Genomic DNA, 27,865 nt, shown 5'->3' with positions numbered 1-27,865 from the left:
CACTGGCTTAAAAAAAAAAGGAAAAAAAAAAATGAAAGAAAGAAAGAAAGAAAGAGAGAGAGAGAGAGAGAGAGAGAGACGGAGGGAGGGAGCGAGGGAGGGAGGGAGGAAGGAAGGAAGGGAGAAAGAAAGAAAGAAAGAAAATTAAATAAAATAAAATAAGGTCATTAAAAAATTATTAAAAATAAAAAATTTAAAGAAGAAAGAAGAGAGCAACCAAACCAAATAACAAAGCTATCAATGATAACAGGCGTTAAAAGCTATACAAAAAAAAAAGAACAAAAACTGGACCGACAGAACCCTAGGACAAAAGGTAAAGCAAAGCTATACAGACAAAATCACACAAAGAAGCATACACATACACTCTCACAAAAGAGAAAAAGGAAAAAATATAAATATATATAAAATAGGGCTTCCCTGGTGGCACAGTGGTTGAGAGTCTGCCTGCCACTGCAGCAGACACGGGTTCACGCCCCGGTCCGGGAAGATTCCACATGCCACGGAGCGGCTGGGCCCGTGAGCCATGGCCGCTGAGCCTGCGCGTCCAGAGCCTGTGCTCTGCAACAGGAGAGGCCACAACAGTGAGAGGCCCACGTACCGCAAAAGAAATAAGTAAATAAAAATAAAATAAAATAAAAAGGAAGAGAGCAACCCAATCAATAAACAAACCTACCAATGATAATAAACTCTAAATACTAAAGTAAGATAAACACAAAACTAGAAACAAATTAGACATAGAAAGCAAACCCCAAGTCTACAGTTGCTCCCAAAGTCCACTGCCTCAGTTTTAGGATGATTTGTTGTCTATTCAGGTATTCCACAGGTGCAGGGTACATCAAGTTGATTGTGGAGCTTTAATCCGCTGCTCCTGAGGCTTCTGGGAGAGATTTCCCTTTATCTTCTTTGTTCACACAGCTTCTGGGGTTCAGCTTTGGATTTGGCCTCACCTCTGCATGTATGTCGCCTGAGGGCGTCTGTTCCTCACCCAGACAGGAAGGGGTTAAAGTAGCAGCTGATTAGGGGGCTCTGGTTCAGTGAGGCCAGGGGGAGGGAGGGGTATGGAACGCAGGTCAAGCCTGTGGCAGCAGTGGCCAGTGTGACGTTGCAACAGCCTGAGGCACACCATGTGTTCTCCTGGGGAAGCTGTCCCTGGATCATGGGACCCTGGCAGTGGGGGCTGCACAGGCTCCCAGGAGGGGAGGTGTGGATAGTGACCTGTGCTTCCACACAGGATTCTTGGTGGCTGTAGTAGCAGCGTTAGCGTTTCATGCCTGTGTCTGGTGTCCGTGCTGATAACCGTGGCTTGTGCCTGTCTCTGGAGCTCGTTTAGGCAGTGCCCTGAATCTCCTCTTCTCACACACCCCAAAACAATGTTCTCCTGACTCTTACGAAGTTACAACTTTTTCCCGGACCCCCTCCCGCTAGCTGTGGCGCACTAGCTCCCTTCAGGCTGTGTTCATGCAGCCAACCCCAGTCCTCTCCCTGGGATCTGACCTCTGAAGCCCGAGCCTCAGCTCCCAGCCCCCACCCGCCCCAGCAGGTGAACAGACAAGCCTCTCAGGCTGGTGGTGAGTGCTGGTCGGCACTGATTCTCTCTGCGGGAATCTCTCCACTTTGCCTTCTTCACCCCTGTTGCTGTTTTCTCCTCCATGGCTCCAAAGATTCTCCCCCACCCACTCTCTGTTTCCACCAGTGAAGGGGCTTCCTAGTGTGTGGAAACTTTTCCGCCTTCACAGCTCCCTCCCACTAGTGCAGGTCTGTGCCTATTCTTTTCTCTCTGTTTTTCCTTTTTTCTTTTGCCCTACCCATGTATGTGGGGAGTTTCTTGCCTTTTGGGAAGTCTGAGGTCTTCTTCCAGGCTTCAGTAGGTGTTCTGTAGGTGTTGTTCCACATGTAGATGTATTTTTGATGTATTTGTGGGGAGGAAGGTGATCTCCACGTCTTACTCCTCTGCCACCTTGAATGTCCCCTCCCATTCCCTCCTTCTTAATAACTTACGTCATCTAAATTCGTAACACAGCACTCACCAGAAGATGTCCTCCTACCTTGTTCCTTCTCACACTCCTTTGCTGTTGTCACCTTTTATCACCTCTTTCATCAAGCTCAGGTTTCAGTCCTCTATCTACACTTACTCCATATTATCTATGTAATGATAATGTTCACATTTTTTGTCTTCAGACTGAAACTTCAGCTGCCTACTTGACACAGTTATTCAGATATCTAATAGGTATCTCAAACTTAAAATGAACTCCCATTCCCACCTAAACTGTTGGTGGGGAATCCAAGTTGGTACAGCCACTATGGAGAACTATATGGAGGTTCCTCAGAAAACAAAAAATAGTTACTATATGACCCAACAATCCCACTCCTGGGCATACATCCAGACAAAACTCTAATTCAAAAAGATACATGCACCCCTATGTTCATAGCAGCACTATTCACAATAGCCAAGACATGCATAAAAGCAAAATATCCATCAACAGATGAATGCATAAAGAAGATGTGATACTTATATACAACAGAATACTACTCAGCCATAAAAAAGAACAAAATAATGCCATTTACAGGAACATGGATGCAAATAGAGATTATCATACTAAGTGAAGTAAGTCAGATAAATACCATATGATATCATTTATATGTGGAATCTAAAATATGAAACAAATGAACCTATCTATGAAACACAAACAGATTCACGGACATAGAAAACAGACTTGTGACCGCCAAGGTAGAGGGGGTTTGGGGGGGGAAGGGATGGGGTGGGAGGTTAATTTTAGTAGATGTAAGCTATTATATATAGAATAGATAAACAACAAGGTCCTACTGTATACCACAGAGAACTATATTCAATATCCTATGATAAACCATAATGGAAAAGAAAATATAAAAAAAGAATGAATCACTTTGCTATACAGCAGAAATTAACACAACATTGTAAATCAAGTATACTTCAATTTAAAAAAATGAACTGGTATTTCTCCCTGTTCACAAAATCTGCTCTTCCCAGGACCTGTCTCATGTTAGACGACAGTAAAAACCATTTTTACAATTGTTTAGGACAAAAATCTTGCAGTTTTCCTTAATTCTTCTCTTTATCTCATGCACTATATCTACTCTGTCATGAAATCCTATAGGCTCAATCTTAAAAAATACATCCAACATCCCTTAATTTCTCTCTACCTCCACTGCTTCGCCTTTGACCTGAGCTGACTGACTTCCTCTCTCATCTTAATGCAATGCTACAATAACCTCCTACTGGTCTTCCTGCTTTCACACTTATCCTCCTTCTCCAGTCCATTCTCAACACAAGATTTGAAGTAATTTTCATAAAACAGAAGTTACATCATGTCACTCTCCTGAAAGACCTGAAATTACTCCCCATTTCACTCTGAGTAAAAGCCAAAGTTCTTAAAATGGCTTATATTAGGTCCTACATGACCCATCCCTCTCTTCCTTCTCATCTAAAAACATTCCATATTTCAAAGAATGGCAGTCAGATTTGACTCATCTGCTTAAGCAAGAAACTTTAGAGCTTTCCTTGAACTTTTCTTCCTCACCATCACACCTCTGATCAGTTGCCATGACCTGTTGATTACTCTTTCCTTGTATCTCTCAAATCCATTTATATTTTCCATTGCTGCTCCCTACCTCCCTACCTCCAATCTCATCTCAACTCAAATCTATCTGCTACATATTAATACTAAGGTGATGTTTCTAGTTAAATGCTAACCCATTCATAGCATCGAAGTCTGTCTACCTCCAAAGGTCTCCCCCTTTACCCACCTTTTTCTGATGATGCTTAAGTGATACTTAGATTACATAATATGTTGCCTAACAAGTAGGAAGCTTTAATTATAATTCAGGCTACTTTTGAAATGGCTCTCTGTTATAGTAAATTCATTGGGTCACTTATTCGAAGTGTTTTGCAGCATACAATTCGCTTGTGAGGTTGTTATGTATTAGTCTTTGTTCTATTAATACTTGACATTTTTATAAAGATTATTTTTTTTGTGCATGCAATCATTTATAAAATAAACAGTAGATTTACCCATTAATTTAGATTATACTTTTAAGTCAAGAAAAAGTCAGCCACCTTGGCATGAGTACAGATGTACAGTAGGCTCTTCTTATCTTAAAACTACTATAGATTTCAAACAAAATAATATTAAAGAAGAAAAACTAATATTAAGCAATAATGATAATACTAAGTAAGAATATTAATTTTCATAGTTTCCAAAATGCTTCACATAAATAAGCTCATTTATTACTACAACTACCCAAAGAGTAGATATTATTTCCCCTTTTCAGAGGAGCAAATTAAAAATCAGAGAAGTTAAGTGATTTGATGGAAAATATCTAGCAAATCAGTGACAGAACTTACTCAGGAACTTGTTATCTCTCATTATATACCATGTGCTAATGCCTTTATATTCAGATGTTTAAATACAATATGTAACAAACCATCTAAGTGTAAGATAATGAAATGCTACTTTTTTAAGTAGATAAATGCCCACCTTAAACATTTTATTTTGTGAAATTAAAAGTTTTACTTTTCAACGTAAAACAACTCAGCATTGTCCTTCCACATTATTACTAAATATCAGTCTATTCTAAAATTTTTGATGTAACATGGAGGTGACATATTACATTAAGAAACCATAGTAACATACTATACGAAACCATTTCAACTGTTAAAAGGTTAGATTTCGGTTCTGTTTAAAGGTCAGACCTGAAAATATGATGATGATTACATTTCTCCACACATTTTGGGTGGTGCCATTAAAGTCCTGGCATGAAACCACTATCTTTAATATCTAACTACTGAAAGGCCATTAGTGTATTCAAAAAGAATATTATACCACACTCTGACAAAAATGGTAAGCCTCTACATTGCCACACATGTAGGTGAACGAAAAACACAATGAGATTTATATGAAGATTCCTCTTACGTCCCCTAACTCATAAAGGCTTTGGTTTTAAAAGCTCAAAAATATAGCTGTATAAATGACTACTTTACCTGTATGGCCAGTTCCCTCGTTCTTGACTTCTGTGGTTGCCACAGAAGAGGTGGGTGGACTAACAGGAGGGCTGGAAGTAAAGCTTGTACACCCTGTAGATGTGTTGATTTCAAAATATTCTTGGCCGTGATTCATTCGATGAAAATCCAGAGAAGACACAATAGATGTTCGTTGTTTAGGCTAAAACAAATGAGCATGATGAGAGTATTAATATGATCATGTTCATCTTCAGCCCAATCTCCCCATCAATTTAATCTAAGTGATATTTTTCAGTTAAACTGTGTTTTTTATATATAAAATATACTTGTGCTTCACAGAGAGACATTAAATAATCCCTTGATTAGTTAAATAATAAAAAATTGTTTAATGAAAAAATATCATGGCATAGTTGATAAAATAAGTTAGACTTTTTGTTAGATTTTCCCAGAAGACTGCAAAAATACAGTGTGCAGAATTTCTCTTAATGATCTATTCAGAATGTTGCAATTTTGAGTCACCTTTCATTCAACTAATACTTATTAAGGACTTGGCATTTGTCAGACTCTGAGGATATAGAATCTAATAATAAAAGGGCCCTTACAACACTGAAACATAATTAAGGCAGTTCCATTTTTTTTTATTCTCTATATAGTCCAAGGAATTGGTGGCATTAGATATTGTCCCCAAGTACCATATGCTGGAATTTTATCATTAGAATTAAGTAAAGTTGTATAGCACATTTTCCAGGATCTAAGAATCTACTTGGTATTTGTAGTGGAGTTTGATTTTTTTTTTAAGGATTTAAATTAACCTCCAAATAGCAAGAAAAGTCAATTTAAACACAAAAGGTAAAATCATGGAGTAACAGCAGATATATTCTATACCCTTTATCAGTAATGGATTGTTCCCTAGAGCAGTTTTCTGGTTTTTTCCATAATTTTAATTATATTCACTTTTTTCTTCCTGCTTAGCAGAGCTTCAAACATCATCCTTCAGAAAAGCTGCAGTCTTTTTGGCTCTCAGGACTGTGCACATTTCCTAAGAATTAATCCAAGTTTTCTTACTTTTTATTCTTCTTATTCATATTAATGAAATATTAACAATCTCTTGTAATGCTTGATAAGAGATTAACTACAATCGCTTTGTAATAGAGTTTATTGTACTTTACTTTCCCCAAAGTACAATAAACTTTTGGTTTACTTTCACTGCCCTAAAATACTTGCTAATTTTATCACTGAATTCCACAATTATTTTCCTGCAGAATATTCAAGTTACCCTGTCTCTTCCAGCTCATCATGTTTTTTTTTATAAAGTACCCAGCACTTAGTCTATAATCTAAAATAGACAATGATATTGAAATGTATTTTACAGTTTTTTTTACATAAGGTGTGCAGATTATCATAATATGCTTTATACTTTCACCATTGCACTATTTTTATGGGAGAGGTTGAAAGGCATATATATTGTTACACAAGAGGGTAAGTCATTTATTATTACGACACATGAACTCAGTAATGAAATTCAAATTAGTACCCACATAGGACTCATTTGCTTTTGGAGTATGAAAGACTGGGGTTCAATGTCAGACTTGGTTTCTCATGAAATGTCTCTCCTTGGGGGTACTGAATCTCAATTCATATTCAATGTTCTTTCTACTAGACTATATAACAGCAATTAAAAGGCATGGAATATGACACTGGCTGCAATGGAAACACAGGTATGTCCATCATTGTGGTTTTGTTTCATTGTGTTGTGTTTTGCTTTTGTTTCACTTTGTATAAAGGCAACAGACCAAATTTATATAATGTTCCCTCTCATAAACATTACAAGGATCAAGCCAACTGATACGTATGACTCCTTTACTTATGTGTCTTAAATACGTTTCTGAACCTTGACCACCCAACGTTTTAAATGCATGAAAAGCGCAATTTGTTATGCAATCATAAAAGCAAACAAACTATTCTTCTGCATTAATTCATTGTACAAATATTTGCTGAGTGTACACTAAATTGTGGATACCTTGGTAAGCAGTATGAGAGGAATAAAATGAGTAAGCCATTGTCCCTCTTCTCCAGGTGATTATAGACTTGAAGTGGGAGGAGGGATGGTGCATGAGGGAAGAGACAAGCAATCCAAGGATTATGTGTCAGTATAGTACAGTAGAGTGATAAGTGTCATGATAAGTGGACACAAAATATAAAAGGTGAACCTCTACTTTACGGAGGGGATTAGGAAAGGCTTCCACAAGCAGGTGATTGATGGCTGAGTTGATTCTTGATGAAGCAAGAGTGGTAGGCAAACAAAAGAGGATGGGGAGAAGGAGAGCGCAAACTGCAAACAGTTCAGTATGGCTGTAGAGCAGAGTATGCTAAGGTAGTGATGGGTTCAAGCCATGAGATATTGGATGTTGCAGGGGGACAAATCATAAAGGCCTCTAATGCCATGTTAAGGAGTTTGGTCTTTAACCTGAATATTTTAAGGAACCACTGGATGATTTCTAAGCAAGAGGGTTTCATAGTTGGGTTTGTATTTCAGTAAAACCATTTGAGCAGTTTAGAAAATGAACAGGTACGGGCAGAATTTGAGGAAGGGAGACTAATTAGGAGGATGTTACAGAATTCCAGCCAAGACATAATGGGGTCCTGAGGTAAAGCAGCTGCAACAGTGTTGGAGATAGCAGATGTTTTTAGGAGATGCTAATGTGGTTATAGCTCTTTAGATGTTGGCGTCTGATTGGATGTGTAGGTTGATTTTAAGGGAGGAGTCTAGGGTGGCTCACAGATTTCTCAATTGGGTAGATGCTAAATGATAAGGTTATTTTTGTGGGAAATACAAATGTATACACTCCTATACCAGAAGTACACAAGATATGTGCTTGGATGCTAGCGGGACTCAGAATAGACTTCTTAGTCTATACGGTTATGCAAATCTACATGATATTTCCCTTTCTTTCTTTGAACAGAGTACTATGCTCTCACTGTATCATAGCTTCAAATAACATATCTGGAGGAAGGGAGACAAGCTAATGGAAATTCTAAGGGGAAGAAACCATTGATCAGTGATCATCTGACCTCATTCTTATTTGCTTCTTCAGAACTGCCTATAGGTTATCATTAGCCAGCTTCAGGAACATTGAGGCAGTGAGGAGTCATTGCCCGAAGTTCTCTGAGCATCTGAGATGATGAAAAATGAGAATAATTATATGTTAGTCATGCTCTAAGAAAGGGATCAGCAAACTATGACCTGTGGTCCAAATCTGGCCTGCCTCCTGTTTATGAAAATAAAGTTTTATTGGAATACTATGTTCATTCATTCACTTATTGTCTCTGACTGCTCTCAACACTACAATGATAGATTTGAGAAGTTGTGACACAGGTCATATTATCCACAACACCTAAAATATTTACTGTCTGGTTCTTTAGAGAAAAAGTTGGCCAACCCCCGTTTTAAGGGATCATTTTACACATCATTTTAGTGCTCAACAAAACCACAAGCTAGGTTCCCTTTTATTTCCCAGCCTTATGTGCATTTAGGTTGAGGCCATGTAACTGACTGATTGACCTGTTAGTAGAAGTGAGCCTTCTCCATCCCTCTCTTACTCTCCAGATGATGTAGTTGCAAGATGAAGTAGGGTCATTCAACCCAACTTGGGCTTTATGAGAAGTTGAAATAAACATCCTTTATGTTAAACTATTGAGATTCTGGGTTTGCCTGTGGTGGCCCTAGAACTACTTATCCTAACTACCACAGAATGCAGTGGCTCACTGAAATGTTTTACTCACGATTACGTAAGTAGTTAGCACAAAGGGCTTAGATTGGAAGGAATGTTCATGTATTCAAACCTAGAGACAAGTAGATGGTGCCTCAAAACACAAAGGACAGAGGGAGAATTAAAAAGAGATATCTCGGGGCTTCCCTGGTGGCGCAGTGGTTGAGAATCTGCCTGCCAATGCAGGGGACACGGGTTCGATCCCTGGTCCAAGAAGATCCCACGAGCTGCAGAGCAACTAAGCCCATGTGCCACAACTACTGAGCCTGTGCTCTCGAGCCCGTGAGCCACAACTACTGAGCCCATGTGCCACAACTACTGAAGCCCATGCACCTAGAGCCCATGCTCCGCAATGAGAAGCCACCGCAATGAGAAGCCTGCGCACTGCAACGAAGAGTAGCCCCTGCTCACTGCAACTAGAGAAAGCCCGCGTGCAGCAGCGAAGACCCAACACAGCCAAAAATAAATAAATAAAATAAATAAAAATTTATTAAAAAAAAAGAGATATCTGTGTGGGGAAATAATAGCAATGGGAGAAAAGAATAAAGAGATGGTAGTGATATTAAAAATGGAGATAAAAGAGGATGGGTCTGGAATATTTGCTTAAACTTTCATTTTAATATATTCTATTTTTAAAAAACTATTCTGATGGAATCCTGCTAAGTCATTCAGTATAAGAAAAAAAAGTGTTTTCACAAATTCACTGAAATTACAAGTGGAATTTGCCAAGTTTTAATGTTTAAGATAAGTGGGACCTCTAAAATATCTCCCCTGCCTCCATGGTCCAGCACTCATATCTCTCTAGCTTCCAAAGGACTTGTTCCCACACATATTTACTTAACTAGAGATAGCAAACTATAGATCATGGGCCAAACCCAGGCTTCTGACTATTTTTGTAAAGCATGTGAGCTAAGAATATTTTTTACATCTTTTAATGGTTGAAAAAAATGGAAAAATAATATTAGTGACAGGTGAAAATTATATAAAACCCAAATTGCAATGTTTATAAATAAAGTTTTATCAGAACATAGTCATGCTCATTCACTTATATTTCATGCGATTGTAGCAGAGCTGAATAGTTACAGCAGAGACCATAGGGCTCACAAAGCCTATTTTATTCTCTGGTCCCATACAGAAAAGGTTGGTGATCCCTGCTATGCAGTGATTAGGGAATATCTCTGAGGACCTGAAACTGAGTAGACACATGAATGACTGTGAGTCAAGGCTAGCTACATGGAGTTGCTGGACGCAGTACAACATGGAAATGTGGGGCTCTTTGTTCCAAAAGCAGGGGAAAAAGTTTTTCCTTTATTCCATAGTCTCTCTCTGGATCTGTCATGGTGCTTTTATTTGCCACTTACTGTTGCATTCCCTTGGGCACAGGGACACTTACAGGATGAGAGGAGACCCTCACAGGCACCCAGGGGTTTTGCCCTGCAACTCAGTACATATACTCAATCTTGACCATCCCCACACTCAGGGTCTCAGTGCTGTATCAGCAGTTGGTGGGCTGGCTGGGAGCACTAGGGTTGGGGGGTCAGGTGGCCAAGAATCCTACCTAGTAATATGGGGAGATGGTGGGAGCTGGGACCACAGATGAGCCAAGGCTCCAAGCCCCAGCACATGATCCATTTTCCCACAGACTTCACTTACAAAATACAAATTCAGAGATAAGAATTAAGAATTTTAGACAGTTATGCAAAAGCATTAAACCCCAAGCATAGGGCCCTTCTTAGCGTGGGGCCTATTGAGACTGCCCTGGTCCCACATTAATGAAGCCAGTGCCAGCTTAGTTATTACCTTAAAGGGACTAATGTGTGAATTTACTGGTGTCACATACAGGATAGCACACATCCTCTACCCTTATTTTGGATTATCTTCATCAGTCAGAACCAAGTTCCTAAGAATATCTTTATGCTGTATCAAAATATAAGTGAAATACAACGTTCTGATGCAATACTAAGAATTTCATAACATTACTGTAACCCAGACAGATATGATTCACATATGAATAAGAGGAGAACACAAAATTCCTAACTAGAATGAGATTTAGGTAATGTGAACATTTATTTCCAAATTTTCTCTGGATTGAAACCTAAGTTTCAAATATCCACTTCTATGTTTCCTCTGCTATTTTCAAATTATTTAAACTAATGGACATTTAAAAAAATCCACTTACTTGGATTTAAGTGGATTTTAAGTCATTTGAATTCACTTAATTTAATTATAAAGGGACCTCATCAACCTCCTAAAAAAATGTCAAATAGGACTACAGGGATACAGTGGTGTCAGCACAAAGAAAAAGTGGTGCTAACAGAAGTCAATGGCGATATTAAATTATCCAAGCAAAACCAAGGTTCAGAATGAGTTCCCAGAGAAAACAGCTGAATGTCAGAAGATTAGCAAGTGGCATCAGTAGAAATACATGGAGATGACAGACTTCCTAGACACTGGCCCATTGATAAATTATATCAACACAAAACAATGTCCTGTCAAGTCAGTGGCAATAAAATTAGATGCCTTCTTATACTTTTTAAAATGGGGATGAGGTGGGGTGGTAAAAATGGGAAGCTAGACCAGTAGTATTTTTAGAACTTTAATCAACCTGAAATATTTTGTGTATATGGTACATGGTGACAAATTTAATTCTAAGTATTTTTTCCAACAAATGATAGCCTACTGTCCCAATACCATCACTCATTTCTTTACTGATTTGAAATGCCACCTTTATCATATACTAAATTTCCAAATATAGACTGGGTTTACATTTTTGGACTCTACTGTGTTCCCACTGATCTATTCCTGTGCTAGTACCACACTCTCTTAATGACTGTTGTGGCTTCTTCTCCTACGTCTAGAATTCATATCAAATGGATATTGTATCTCTTTGATCTTTCTTGTTTTATATTCTGGGATATTTTACTATTTGGTGTTCTATAATTTATTCAAAAAATACCACTGACCATCAACCATGTGTCAGGCACTGTTCTAGGCTCTGGGGAATACATCAAAACAAATTAGATTAAGGCATGAAACATTTAGGCATATTACTATGACTTTAGGTATGATGATCCTATTTTTAATTTTCAATAACATTTCTTATTTTCCAAGTTAAAAAAATAACTTGTTTTCCATTAAAAAATGACCTGTTCCTAATTTTCTGAGTTCAATAATCTCCCAAATCTTTCTGAGGAAACTGATTACAGTCTTTCTCTGGCATTAATTTTTGTTTTTCTCAGAGGTCATTTACTTTATTTGTTGATCTTGGTTCCTCTCTTTTTGGTTGCTAATTTTCCTCAAATATCTGGTGTTCCTGGTAAACCATTTTTGTTTACCTAGGATACTGCTTCATTTCTCTCTCCTGCTCCAGTTCCCACAGTAGGGGCTTCACCTGACTTCACCTTACTGAGAGAGTTATTACCATGTGGTAGGAAAATAAAGTCAACTGCTCCATGTATAAGCTGTTGAGGTGTTTTACTTGTTGGGACTAATCCCTGCCTAAATCCAACACCATTTTTTTTTAACATCTTTACTGGAGTATAATTGCTTTACAATGGTGTGTTAGTTTCTGCTGTATAATAAAGTGAATCAGCTATACGTATACGTATATTCCCATATCTCCTCCCTCTTGCGTCTCCCTCCCACCCTCCCTATCCCACCATTCTAGTTGGACACAAAGCACCGAGCTGATCTCCCTGTTCTATACGGCTGCTTCCCACTAGCTATCTATTTTACATTTGGTAGTGTATAAGTCCATGCCACTCTCTCACTTCATCCCAGCTTACCCTTCCCCATTGACAGATGAATGGATAAAGAAGATGTGGCACATATGTACAATGGGATATTACTCAGCCATTTGTTTTTATCTTTCAAAAGTTCCCAAATGCCTCTAATAGCATCACTCCCTGCTTTTCATCACTACTATGGATTTATTCTTATTTTTATATTTATTTTACCATTTTAGTTGCATGTAACGGTGGAGAAGATGCAAATAGTTGGGATCAGTTCAACATGTTGAGTTAGAATTCTCATATTTTTCTGTCTTGATCACTTTTAAAACAGTATAAAGAAGGGATTTGATGGAGTGCAGAAAATAGCTCAGTAAAGGGTAGATACTATTAAACTTTTTATTATAGATGTCATGCAAATTGGAAACAGTTTATATTTTTCTTTCTTTGTAGTGAAAGGAAAAAAACTTTAAAATGGGGTACAATTTTTTATCATGGATATAATAGTTAATATGATTAAGACTTTTTCTAAAGCTATAGAACTTATCTTCCTAAGAAAACTGACCCCTGTCATACAACGTATTCAAACTTTAATTGGAAAGACTACATGCAGCCATGAAAGGGTAATAAAAGCTGTGATTTTTATTCTAGTTTTATTCAATACAAGTGTTAAGCAGCTCTGGAGTCAGTGTAGACACTGAAGAACTGGAGAGCCTTTGATCTCTAAACCATGAGGTTTACTCTTATAGAAGCTTCCCCCAGCATTAAAATAGTCATGACCATCTCGCAAAAAGTATTTTTTGAATTAGGCATTTCAAATAGCTATGCATTAGTATTTCAAAGATGCTCAAGTCAAATTCAAATGTGTCCAAAATTAAAAATAAGGCCAGCTTTATTTCCCAAATTTAGTTTCTTTAAAAAAAAATTTTAAATGATTTGCTTCAGTTTAAGAACAGCAGGAGTTTAATTATGCAATGGATTATAGAAGACAGGTTCTGAGCAGCCCACATGAGAAGTTCATATCACTGTGTGAGTGAAAGAAAATTTTTTTACAAATAAAGGTGCATGTTGCTTTTATTTTTACAACTTAATTTTTTACACTAGTTGTTTGGAGATAATTGTAGATTCACATGCAGTTGTAAGAAATAATACAGAGAAATTGCATGTGCACTTTTCCTGGTTTTCCCCACAGATAATTAAAACTATAGTACAACATCACAACCAGGATATAGACATTGATACAGCCAAGAAAAAGAATAATTCCACAAGGATCCCTCTGTTACCCTTTTACAGCCACACCTACTTCTCTCCTGCTCCCATTTCCTCCTTAACTCCTGGCAACCACTAATCTGTTCTCTATTTCTATAATTTTGTCATGCCAAGAATGATGAACAAATAGAATCATACAGCATGTAACCTTTAGGGATTGGTTTTTCTCACCATAGTAATTTTCTAGAGACTCATCCAAACTGTTGTGTGTATCAATAGCTTTTTTTTTTAATGCTGAGTAGTAGTCAATGTTATGGATGTACCACACTTTAATTAAACCACTGAAGGACATCTGGTTTGCTTCCAGTTTTCAAGTATTAGGAATAGTGCTGCTATAAACATTCATGCACAGGTTCTTTTGGTGAACATAAGTTTTTATATAGCTGGGATGGGTTCTCAGGAGTGCACATGCTGGGTAGTACGGCAGTAATGTGTTTAATGTTTTAAGAAACTGCCAAACTGTTTTCCAGGTTTGTTGTACCATTCATATCCTTGCCAGCATTTGGTGTTGTTACTACTTTTGATTTTAGCCATTCTGATTGGAGTACAGTGACATCCCATTGTTATTTTAATTTGCTTCTCCTTATCTGTTATAAATTTGAATACCTTTTCATGTGCTTATTTGCCATCTGTATACCCTCTGCAGTGACATGTCTCTCCACGTCTGTTGTCCATTTTCTAATTAGATTGCTTTTACAGTGTTTAGTTTTTCTCTCATCCAATTTTATTTTGTTTCATTATTTTTTAATTGAAGTATAGTTGATTTACAATGTTGTGTTAGTTTCAGGTATACAGCAAAGTGATTCAATATATGTATTCAATATATATCTTCAGTATATATGTATATATATATATATATATACCAAATATAGTTCTCTGCACTACAGAGTAGGTCCCTGTTGTTCATCTATTTTATATAGAGAGTGTGTGTATGTTAATCCCAACTCCTAATTTATCCCTCCCCCCACCTTTCCCCTTTGATAACCATAAGTTTGTTTTCTATATCTGTGAGTCTATTTCTGCTTTGTAAATGAGTCCATTCATATCACTTTTTTTAGATTCCACATAAAAGTGATGTTATATGGTATTTGTCTTTCTCTGTTTGACTTACTTCACTTAATATGATAATCTCTAGGTCTAACCATGTTGCTGCAAATGGCATTATTCATTATTTTATGGCTAACTAGTATTCCACTGTGTATATATACCACATCTTCTTTATCTATTCAGCTGTCGATGGATATTTAGGTTGCCTCCATGTCTTAGCTATTGTAAATAGTGCTGCTATGAACATTGGGGTGCATGTATCTTTTTAGATTAGTTTTCTCCAGAAATATGCCCAGGAGTTGGGATGCTTGAGCCTATCGTAACTCTATTTTTAGTTTTTAAAGAAATCTCCAAACTGTTCTCCATAAGTGGCTGTACCAATTTACAATTCCTACCAATTGGAGATTAATTCCTTGACAGTTGCATTGTTTGCATATATTTTCTCCCAATTTTCTCCCAATTTGCATATATTGTCTTTTTGTTTTGTTTATGGTTTCTTATGTTTTGCTCTAGGAGTTTTATAGTACCCAGTATTATTACATTTAAGTCTTTGATCCATTTGGAGTGGATTTTTGTATATCATGTTAGAGAATGTTCTAATTTCATTCTTTTGCATGTAGCTGTCCAGTTTTCCCAGGACCACTTATTGAAGAGACTGTCTTTTTTCCATTGTAAATTCTTGCCTCCTTTGTCATAGATTAAACATAAGTGCATGGATTTATTTCTGGGCTTTCTATCCTTTTCCATCAATCTACCTGTCTGTTTTTGAGCCAGTACCATACTGTTTTGATTACCGTAGCTTTGTAGTACAGTCTGAAGTCAGGGAGTCTGATTCCTCCAGCTGTATTCTTCTCTCTCAAGATTGTTTTGGTTACTCAGGGTGTTTCATATTTCTATATAAATTTTAGAATTTTTCATTCTAGTTCTGTGGAAAATGCCATTGGTGATTTGATAGGGGTTGCACTGAATTTGTAGACTGCCTTGGGTAGTATGGTCATTTTTAAAATACTGATTCTTCCAGTCCAAGAACACAGCATATCTTTCCATTTGTTTGTGTCATCTTCAATTTCTTTCATCAGTGCCATAGTTTTTGAAGTACAGGTCTTTTGCCTCCTTAGGTAGGTTTATTCCTAGGTATTTTATACTTTTTGATGCGATGGTAAATGGGATTCTTTCCTTAACTTCTCTTTCTGATCTTTTGTTGTTTGTGTATAGAAATGCAACAGATTTCTGTGCATTTATTTTGTATCCTGAAACTTTACCAAATTCATTGATGAGCTCTAATAGTTTTCTGGTAGTGTCTTTAGGATTTTGTATAGTATCATGTCATCTGCAAACAGTGACAGTTTTACTTCTTCTTTTCCAATTTGGATTCCTTTTATTTCTTTTTCTTCTCTGATTGCTGGGGCTAGGACTTCCAAAACTATGTTGAATAAAAGTGGCGAGAGTGGGCATCCTTGTCTTGTTGCTGATCTTAGAGGAAATACTTTCAGCTTTTCACCATTGAGTATGATGTTAGCTGTGGGTTTGTCATATATAGTCTTTATTATGCTGAGGTATGTTCCCCCTATGCCCATTTTCTGGAGTTTTTTTTTTTTACATAAATGGATGTTGAATTTTATCAAAAGCTTTTTCTGTATCTATTGAGATGATCATATGGTTTTCATTCTTCAATTTGTTAATGTGGTGTATCACAATGATTGATCTGTGGGTTTTGCTAGTATTTTTTTGAGGATTTTTGCATTAATGTTCATTAGTGATAGTGACCTTTTATTTTCTTTTTTTTGTGATATCTTTGTCTGGTTTTTGGTATCAGGGTAATTCATGGTGGCCTCACAGAATGAGTTCAGAAATGTTCCTTCCCCTGCAATTTTTTGGAATAGTTTGAGAAGGAGAGGTGTTAACTCTTGTCTAAATGTTTGGTAGAATTCATCTGTGAGGCCATCTGGTTCTGGACTGTGGGTTATTGGGAGTTTTAAAATTACTGATTCAATTTCATTACTGGTTATTGGTCTGTTCATGTTTCCTATTTCTTCCTGCTTCAGCCTTGGGAGATTCTACCTTTCTAAGAATTTTCCCATTTCTTCTAGGTTGTCCATTTTATTCGCATATAGTTACTTGTAGTAGTCTCTTATGATTCTTTGTATTTCTGTGGTGTCAGTTGTAACTTCTTTTTCATTTCTGATTTTACTGATAGAATTGATTTGGGTCCTCTCCCTTCTTTTCTTGATGAGTGTGGCTAAAGGTTTATCAATTTTGTTTATCTTTTCAAAGAACCAGCTTTTAGTTTCATTGATCTTTTCTATTGTTTTTTAGTCTCTATTTCATTTATTTCTGCTGTGATCTTTATGATTTCTTCCCTTCTACTAACTTCGGGTTTTGTTTGTTCTTCTCTAGTTGCTTTCGGTGTAATGTTAGGTTGTTTATTTGAGATTTTTCTTGTTTCCTGAATAAGCTTCTATCACTATAAACTTCCCTCTTAGAACTATTTTTGCTGTGTCCCATAGGTTTTAAAGATCTTTTTTTTTTAATATGGGCCATTTTTAAAGTCTTTATTGAATTTGTTACAATACTGCTTCCATTTTATGTTTTGGTATTTTGGTCACAAGGCATGTGGGATCTTTGCTCCCCAACCAGGGATTGAATCCACACCCCCTGCATTGGAAGGTGAAGTCTTTAACCACTGGACTGCCAGGGAAGTCCCTCCCATAGGTTTTAGATCATTGTGTTTTGTTTTGTTTTTTTGCAGTACGCAGGCCTCTCACCGCTGCGGCCTCTCCTGCTGTGGAGCACAGGCTCCGGACGCACAAGCTCAGCGGCCATGGCTCACGGGCCCAGCCGCTCCACAGCATGCGGGATCCTCCTGGACCAGGAGCACGAACCCGTGTCCCCTGCATCTGCAGGCGGACTCTCAACCACTGCTCCACCAGGGAAGCCCGATCATTGTGTTTTTATTTTAATTTTTCTCTAGGTATTTTTTGATTTTCTCCTTGATTTCTTCAGTGATCCATTGGTTGTTTAGTAGCATATTGTTTAGCTTCCATATGTTTGGTTTTTTTGTGTTTTTTTTTATTTTTTGCAGTTTTTTTCTTGTAGTTGATTTCTAATCTCATAGTGTTGTGGTTGGAAGAGATGCTTGATATGATTTCAATTTTCTTAAATTTACCCAAGGCTTGTTTTGTGGCCCAGCATGTGATCTATCTTGGAGAATGTTCCATGTGCACTTGAAAAGAATGTGTATTCTGCTGCTTTTGGATGGAATGCTCTATAAATATCAATTAAGTCTATCTGGTCTAATGTGTTATTTAAGTCCGGTGTTTCCTTACTGATTTTCATCTGGATGTAAGTGGGGTGTTAAAGTCCTCCATTATTATTGTCCTCCACTTCTCCTTTTATGTCTGTTAACATTTGGCTTATATATTGAGGTGCTCCTATGTTGAGTGCATATATATTTATGATTGATATGGTCTTCTTCTTGGATTGACACTTTGATCATTACAGAGTGTCCTTCCTTGTCTCTTGTAACAATCTTTATTTTAAAATTTATTTTGTCTGATATGAATATTGCTACTCCAGCTTTCTTCTGATTTCCATTTGCATGGAATACCTTGTTCCATTCCCTCACTTTCAATCTGTATATGTCTCTAGATCTGAAGTGAGTCTCTTACAGACATATATATGAGTCTTGTGTACCATTCAGCCACTCTATGTCTCTTTGTTGGAGCATTTAATCCATTTACATTTAAGGTAATTATCAATATGTATATTCTTATTGCCATTTTGTTAATTGTTTTGGTTTCGTTTTTGCAGGTCTTTCTTCCCCCCTTTCTTCCTTTGTTCTCTTGTGATTTGATGACTATCTTTAGTGTTATGTTTCAATTCCTTTTTTCTTTTTCATGTGTATATCTACTATAGTTTTTTGATTTGCAGTTTCCATGAGGTTTTTATATAGCCGTCTATATAGATTCATGATTGTTTTAAGTTGCTGACTTCTTAATTTCAAATGCATTTAAAATAGCCCACATGTGTGCTCTCATCCCATCACGATTACTGTTATTGGTATCATATTTTACATCTAGTTGTTTTGTGTACCCCTTAATTGCTTATTATGGATACAGATGATTTTACTACTTTGTCTTATAACCTCCCTACTAGCTTTGTGTGTGGATGAGTCCCTACCTTTACTGTATGTTTGCCTAACCCTAACCCTAACCCTAAACTGGTGAGCTTTTCCATTTTATAATTTTTCTTGTTTCTAGTTGTGGCTTTTTCTTTTCTGCCTCGAGTAGATCCTTTAGCATTTGTTGTAAAGCTGGTTTGGTAGTGCTGAATTCTTTTAGCATTTGCTTGTCTGTAAAGCTTTTGATTTCTCCACCAAATATGAACAAAAGCCTTGCTGGGTAAAGTATTCTTGTTTGTAGACTTTTCTTTTTCATTACTTCAAATATATCGTGCCATTCCCTCTGGTCTGCAGTTTCTGCTAAAAAATCAGCTGATAGTCTTATGAGAGTTACCGAAATGTTATTTTTTACTTTCCCCTTGTTGCTTTTAATATTCTTTAACTTTGATTTTTGTCATTTTGATTACAATGTATCTTGATGTGTCCCTCTTTGGGTTAATCCTGTATGGTACTCTGTGCTTCCTAACTTTGAGTGACTGTTTCCTTTCCCAGGTTAGGGAAGTTTTCAGTTATTATCTCTTCAAATATCTTCTCAGACCCTTTCTCTCTCTCTTCTCCTTCTGAGACCCCTACAATGCGGTATTATGGATACAGATGATTTTACTACTTTGTCTTATAACCTGCCTACTAGCTTTGTGTGTGGATGAGTCCCTACCTTTACTGTATGTTTGCCTAACCCTAACCCTAACCCTAAACTGGTGAGCTTTTCCATTTTATAATTTTTCTTGTTTCTAGTTGTGGCTTTTTCTTTTCTGCCTCGAGTAGATCCTTTAGCATTTGTTGTAAAGCTGGTTTGGTAGTGCTGAATTCTTTTAGCATTTGCTTGTCTGTAAAGCTTTTGATTTCTCCACCAAATATGAACAAAAGCCTTGCTGGGTAAAGTATTCTTGTTTGTAGACTTTTCTTTTTCATTACTTCAAATATATCGTGCCATTCCCTCTGGTCTGCAGTTTCTGCTAAAAAATCAGCTGATAGTCTTATGAGAGTTACCGAAATGTTATTTTTTACTTTCCCCTTGTTGCTTTTAATATTCTTTAACTTTGATTTTTGTCATTTTGATTACAATGTATCTTGATGTGTCCCTCTTTGGGTTAATCCTGTATGGTACTCTGTGCTTCCTAACTTTGAGTGACTGTTTCCTTTCCCAGGTTAGGGAAGTTTTCAGTTATTATCTCTTCAAATATCTTCTCAGACCCTTTCTCTCTTCTCCTTCTGAGACCCCTACAATGCGAATATTAGCACACTTGATATTGTCCCAGAGGTCTCTTAAACTGTCCTCATTTCTTTTCATTCTTTTTTCTTGTTTCTGTTCTGTGGTAGCGATTTTCATTACTCTGTCTTCCAGCTTATTGATTCACTCTTCTGCCTCATTTAGTCTACTAATGATTCCTACTAGTGTATTTTTCATTTCAGTTATTGTATTGTTCAACTCTGTTTGGTTGTTCTTCATAATGTCTCTTTGTTAAAAACTTCTAACTTCTCACTCTGTACATCCATTCTCCTCCTGAGTTACTTGATCATCTTTACGATCATTACTTTGAACTCTTTCTCAGGTAGACTGCTTATCTCCATGTCACTTAGTTGTTCTTCCAGGATTTTATCTTGTTCCTTCAACTGGAACATATTCCTCTTCCATCTCATTGTGTCTATGTTGCTATCTGTATTTTTATGTATATGGTAGGTTAGTTAACATTTCTCAACCTTGGAGAAGTGGCCTTCTGTAGGAGAAGTCAATAGGTCCCAGTAGTGTACTCCCTTTTCAACACCCAAGGGCCAGGGGTCAGCTTGTTCTAGGGTAGGGTTTGGCCTGTATTTGCAGACTTATTATGCAGGCTGTGCGATGGTAGTTTTCTTGCTTCTGGTGTCTGCCTCCTGGTGGGTGAAGCTGGTCTAGAAGTTTCCTGGTAGCAGGGGTTGGTGCCTGCCCACTGGTGGGTGGAGCTCGGTCTTGGCCCTCTGGTAGCAGAGGCCATGTCAAGGGGCATGTATAGAGGTAGCCTGTCTGTTGATGGGTGGGGCTTTGTCTCTGCCCAGTTAGTTCTTTGGACTGAGGCATCTTAGCACTGGAGCCTATAGGCTCTTGGGTGGGGCCAGGCCTTGATGCTAACAAATAAAGGTGTGGTATGCATTGCATTTTATTCTAACAAAAATTATTCTGCTTTTTAGTTCTTAATTTACATCATTACTTTACTAATAGTAGCTCTCATTAAATACACATTGTGCCAGGTATCCTACATATTTTTCCCTGCAAACACCAAAATAGCTCTACTAAAGTACATGTTATTTATCACATTTTACAGATGGGGAAATTGAAACTTCTCAGAGGACACTCTAAATTTCAAAGAGTTTTAGAATCTAGCTCTATCAATACTTCAAAGCAATGCATACACTTCACGTTACACCATGCTACCTTTTCTCTATAATTGCCCAAAATGTCTTTCTATATAATAAAAATAATGCTTTTTTTTTGTTTGTTTGGTAAGTAAATGATATCTTAAAAGAACGTTTTTCCCCAGGATATTTGTAAAAGCAACTGCCATAAGGGTTATCACCAAGAAGTAAATAAATAGTCGAAGGGAGAAAGAAGTTAAGGTTTCAACCAGAAAGATGTGACAAACAAGTACTTACATGGATGAATTTAAGATGACATGAAGTTTTAAGAATAAGTACATAGAACTTTCCTTGGAATAAAATGTAATCAGTGTTATAGGAATTTATGTCATAGGATGATAGAGATTTTTTTTTAAATGAAGATAAGCATTCAAATTAATTTTAGCTAAAAATTTCAACTCCTTTTTGTGCTAAGTATTTTTGAAAATATTTATCAAAATTCACATTAATAAAAGTTTTTCTTTTCTCCCTGTCCCATCTCTGGCAAAAGAATACTTGAAAGGCTGACAGGAAGGAATATATGGATATAAAGCGAGTATTTTTTAAAACCCATAAACTTAGTAACCAATTTCTAGATAATCAAGAATTGGCAAGAGTTATATATAAACTTTGCTTGGAGTTCCCTTAAAGAAACAAAAGCATTAAATTCTGATATGGTCTGTAACTATACAATCTCTTCCTTCATCCTTATATCAATGAGCAAATTGAGCACTCAATTCATTAGTGTCCTAAATTCAAAAGCACCTGTATGTTTCCTGCTCGTTCCTATGGATAAAACTTATAGACACCTATTAGCAAGACAGAATGGGTGACATCCCTGGTGGTCCAGTGGTTAAGATTCCTTGTTTCCATTGCAGGGGCATGGGTTCAATACCTGGTCGGGGAAGTGAGATCCCGCATGCTGCGTGGTGTGTCCCAAAAAATTAAAATAAAACATTTTAAAAACACAGAATGGGATTTGGAGCAAGGCAGAGTTAGATTCAAATCCTAGTGCTGGTATTTACAGTTCAGTATTTGCATATGTAAATAGGGATAATATAATTATCGTCTGGATTAATTGAGATAATGTAAATGAAGCACCAAGATAATGCGGACTTCAGAGTAAAGGACTGATAAATATTTGTTGTCTTCCCTTACTGCAACATTTAGCATAGATGAGACACTGATAAGTTAAAGCATAATACAGATCTCTTAACAACTGTTAGAATCACTAAATTAAATGGAGAGGACAGTGGCAGGACCCCACTGATACATTACCATTTGCAGAGTGAGTGTTTAAGAGAAAGTGGGAGTCAGTCAGTTTGGAAGAAAATACAGCACATAGACTTATTTTATCAGTATTTAAAATAGCTGTTCTGGAAACTGTAAGGAGTGCCTAAAGCAGAAAGCTGTCGGGGGGGTCTCTGATGGGAAGTAAGTGACAGAGGCCCTGGTAGAACTTCTCTAAACAGCTACCCATCCCTGATTTGGAGAAATGAGGACTCAAGGCCCTGATGGATCATGGAGCTGGGGAGAAAGCACACTCCCAATAATCTCTGTTACTCCCCTGTGGATAAACAATTTTATAAAGGATGGTATTTATTAGGAGGTCCAGGAACCTCAGTGGTGACTTTATCAAGAAGAAAGTTAGGAGGTTGTTAGAAGTTTGAATAGCATGCACCAGATAGCAACCCTGGAGAAAGAAGTTGGTCATTAGATACATTTTAAACCCAAACAAAACATAAAGTTGGGTATCAATGTTCCTTGATGCAGTGGCTCACTAAACACAGAGAAAAATCAGTGGAAAATAATTTCTCTGCTGGGATGGCTCAAGCTTGGCTCTATCATCTTCTGCACTTACCAGGTTAAAGAGTACCAAGCAATATTGACTAAAATACAGACACAGTGCCTTCCCTCATGGACCTCATATTCTAGGGAACAAGACAGACATGGAGTGGAAAGGTGAAAAGTGCTGTGAAAAACCAGAGCATGCTCGGAAGACACAGAGTGAGGGATCTAATCTAACTTGGGGTATAAGGAACAGCTTATTTAAGGAAGTGACATTTTAGTTGCTACCTAAGGGAGGTGTATTTATTTCAGTGTAATATTATAAGCAGGGAAATAGGGTTTGTGATTGTTATATGTTTATTATGGAGTATGTACTTTATCAATATAAAAAATTCTGCTTGCTCCTAATGCATTTTATCTAGAATTCTACTTTGTCTGTTTTAAATATTTTTGACAACTACATTTCATTTTGCACATAATAAATGCTTTTCCACATTAAGTTTTTAGTCTTTTACTTTTTAAAATATGTGTCACTTTCAAACATCGTACTTTAGAGTTTGCATTTTGATGCAACAATCTTTTCTCAAAATGGAACTCTTTAACACTACATTTCCTAAATGTAACTGTCCTGTTTAGTCTCACTTCTGTCATCTTATTTTATAATGTTTATTTTTGTTTTGCTTTTTTCTATTTATTTTTTTATTCTTCCTCCTTCTCCTTCCCCTCTCCTTCTCTCCTTTCCTTCCCTTCCTCATTTTCTTCTTTCTTTCTTAAATGATTGGGATATTCTAATTGTGCTAGGAGCAGCAGTGTTAAAATCCCCCATGTCATCAAACATTGTCCTATCTTAAGGATTACCTGGAAAATACATTAGAACCTATGTAACTATAATGTGCCATGGATATTATCACCACTTGTGACCCTTTATAGACTACATCTTCTTCACTTTCCAGTATGACCCTTCTATGCAAGTAGAAGGGCATGATCAAGGCTGAGAACCAAAATTGTGTGATAAACGGGAAGCCCATCTCCATCTTCCAGAAGCAAGATCCCAACAACCGAAAAAAGAATAATGCTTGTGCTAAGTATATGGTGGTTTTCACTGGTATCTTCACACCCTGGAGAAGACTGAGGCACACCTAAAGAACAGAGCCAAGGGGGTCATCATCTCTGCCACTCTATCAAATGTCCCTGTGTTTGCAATTATAAGGAACCATGAGAACTGTGATAACTCCCTCAAGGTTGATAGCAATGCTTTCTGTATCACCAACTGCTTTGCTTGCCTCCCCTGCCAAGGTCATTTATAACAACTTTAGCATTGTGAAGGGACCAATAACCATAGCCCATGCTATCACTGCCCATGTAAGTCCAAGGATGGCAAACTTGTATGATGGCTATAGTGTTGCCCAAAATATCATCACTGCATCCACTGACCACTGACACTGCCAAGGCTGTGGATAAGCTGATCCATGTCTGATGGCATGACCTTACAAGTCCCTACTGTCACAATGTTTATCAAGGATCTGACCTGGAGAATATACTAGTTAGCAGATGTCAGAGGGACCCCTTAAAAGGGAGGGCACCCTGGGCTACACTAAAGACCAAGTTGTCTCCTGTGACTTTAATGATGATATCCTCTCTTTTGCCTCAGATGCTGGGGCTGACATTGTCCTCAAAGGCCACTTTTTAAGCTATTTCCAGGCATAACAGTGAAGTTGGCCTCAGAAACCATGGGACTCCTGGACCAAACAACCTTAGCAAAAGTGCCAGAGGAAAAGAGACCCTCATCTGCAGTGGAGTCTGTCTCCATTTTTATTTCTTAACTCATTGAAAATTTCCCATCCTTGACACAGTTTCCATCCAAGGATCCCTGAAGAAGGAAAGGGATTTAGAGAGTATCTATCACCAGTACCATGTCCTATAGACTGTACTTTATCTAGCAAGGAAACAAATGAAAGAATATTTTTTTCCTGACATAAGATTAGAACATTTTGGTGAATTAACCAATCATGGACACATAAGCAAGCATTAAAAATGATATTTCATGTAATGAAAGAATCTGAGGATATATCCTTTAGGTTGAAAAATAAGTTACAAAGCAATATACACACTATGACATAAATTTTCAAAATTAATATATGCGTGTAGAAAAAGTCTAATTATTAATGGTAATTAAAACTGAGGGATGACTTCTTCTTTATGCATTTCTTAGTGTAAGTATTCTTTCCATCACATCACATTGCATATTTTTAGTTACAAACTCTTCATCAGACAACACTAATTTTCATGTACTATTTCTCTAGGTAAGATTAGATTTCCACAAAATTTTGCTTCTGTAACTTAATGACTATTGCTTGATTTTGGTGAAGCTCGCTTGTTAAAAGAGTTTTAAAATGTGGACAGCAGAGTGAGTAAGGAAATTAGTCATTAGGTGACCTGGCACTCAGTACATATATATTCCCAAATAACTCAAAGCTGAAGATGAGCAAAATAGATTAAATGGATTAAAAATAATACAATTTTTGAAAAAACCAAACCTTCAAATTCAGTGTCAGGTAAAAAGATGGACAACAATAAACCGCTTATAGGGTGGGAGTGGGAGAAGTCCCTTATTCTTAAAAATTCATAAAGTATCATGATAAACATTCCAGTACACAGGAGCAGTTAATTCAGAAAAAAAAATTATAGTGACAGGAGAGAGTACAGGCACATGAGTTAAATCAAATTTTAAACCGTTTAAAGAAAACTTTGAGTTATCGTTACATTTAGAGTTTTTTCAATTATCCACTTCTTTAAACTTTTTCTTGAAGACTAAATATTCTTAGGCTCACAAAGCTTATTTCTGACAACTTCTTTAGCCATTCTTTCAACAGAAAATTGTAAAGTACCTTTCACATATAGGAATGAAGAGATGACAGTGGGCATTTATTCACTGCGGGATGTCAGAGAGGGCATCCTTGAGCAAGGGATGTCTAAGTGAGTCCTAAAGAATGAGTAAAAGGTAAAAAGCCAGAGCAAGGAGTAAGAAATAGAGAATGGAAGAGTTTGGAGGAGAAACATGGCATATGTTTGGAAAGAGCACGGTGCTTTGGAGGAAATAAAATGACCCTAGAGTTGGGATGGGGGTGTGGGTGTAGAGAGAGGAGAAGAGGAGAGAGGCTCAAGGTGTCACGCTAGAAACAGACAGGGGCCTGGTCATAAACGCCTAGTGAGTTTGGTGGCTTTACATTTGATCAAGCAATAGCGATCAAACCTACTTTAAGGGTTTTTTAGCTAGGGAGTGAATGAACAGGCTTAGGAAAAATGGTATAGCACTTGAAGAAGCAATCTGAGTTTTACACTTCCTATTTGATTTGGATAATTTTTTTCTCCTGTAAGATAGCAGAAGCAGATTTGAACAATGCGTGCACACATGCATGCATGCACACATACACACACAGAATAAAGAAAAAATTAAATCACTCATTTTACATACATACTTATACACACATATATGAGCACACATTTATTACAAATTTGCAAGTAATCAATAGATACAGACTCCAGTTTATTTTATAGTTAACAAATTTATATTTTTAGAGTTACCATGTTAGTTCCTGACGTGATTAAATTAGTTTTCAAAAATAATTTAATCTTTTAATATTCTATCTTACATTCAAACAGAAAAATTTTCATTCCAATTTCTGCTATGAAAATAGTGCTGCAATGAATATGTTTTACAGATTTCTCTCTCATTCTGAGCATTTCATTGGTATGGATGAGAAATTACTAGATTAAAAATAGAATAAATTTTTTTATGGCTCTTGATTCACATTACCAAGAAGATTTATAGAAACATTTCCACCGTTAGTTTATGAGAATGTCTATACCACATGCCTTCACCTGACACTCACCATAGGATTTTCTTTTTTTTAACAACAAACTTTCTTTTTTAAATAAATTTATTTGTTTATTTATTTATGGCTGCGTTGGGTCTTCATTGCTGCACTCAGGCTTTCTCTAGTTGCAGCGAGCAGGGGCTACTCTTTGTTGCAGTGCGCAGGCTTCTCATTGCGGTGGCTTCTCTTGTTGTGGAGCACAGGCTCTAGGTGTGTGGGCTTCAGTAGTTGCGGCACGTGGGCTCAGTAGTTGTGGCTTGCGGGCTCTAGAGCACAGGCTCAATAGTTGTGGCACACGAGCTTAGCTGCTCCGTGGCATGTGGGATTCTCCCTGACCAGAGATCGAACCCATGTCCCCTGCACTGGCAGGAGGGTTCTTAACCACTGTACCACCAGGGAAGTCCCATAGGATTTTCATTTTTTAAAAAGTTTTAACCATTTTTTAATCTAAAATGCTATAATTTAATTTTGAATTTCTTTGATATGTAGGGCTGTTAAACATTTCTCCTTGTGTTTATTAGATATTCATCTTTTTCTTTCTTGAATCATCTATTCATATTCTTTGTTTTTTCCCATAAATGTATTAGCCTTCTTTATGGTCTTGTAAGAGTGCTCCGCCTATTAGAGTATTAACAGTTTGTTTATATTTAATATAAATATCTCTAACTCATTTGCTACTCGCTTCCTATTTTAATTGGGGTTTTTTGATGCAGTGTAGCTTTTAATTTTTATGTAGGCAAGACTATTTACCTTTTCCTTCAGGATTACTTTTGAGGCTTTTATGTTAAGTAAATGCTAGTGTCTCTAAGATTAAGTTTGAAATATTGACAGCCAGTGTC

General features: G+C 37.0%; 1 protein-coding gene across 1 annotated transcript in view; it reads right to left on the bottom strand.

Moving 5' to 3' along the window:
* Positions 1-27,865, bottom strand: part of ANKS1B (ankyrin repeat and sterile alpha motif domain containing 1B) — a 711,904-nt gene that overhangs the window by 614,758 nt on the left and 69,281 nt on the right. The window contains exon 3 of the mRNA XM_024758913.1: positions 5,018-5,198. Within this exon, the coding sequence (XP_024614681.1) occupies positions 5,018-5,198 (181 nt within the window). The remainder of the gene's footprint in view (positions 1-5,017; positions 5,199-27,865) is intronic.

The sequence above is a fragment of the Neophocaena asiaeorientalis genome, unplaced genomic scaffold, assembly GCF_003031525.2.
Source record: "Neophocaena asiaeorientalis asiaeorientalis breed wild unplaced genomic scaffold, Neophocaena_asiaeorientalis_V1.1 scaffold344, whole genome shotgun sequence".
Taxonomy (NCBI): Eukaryota; Metazoa; Chordata; class Mammalia; order Artiodactyla; family Phocoenidae; genus Neophocaena; species Neophocaena asiaeorientalis.
This window is presented reverse-complemented; position numbering and strand designations above follow the sequence as displayed.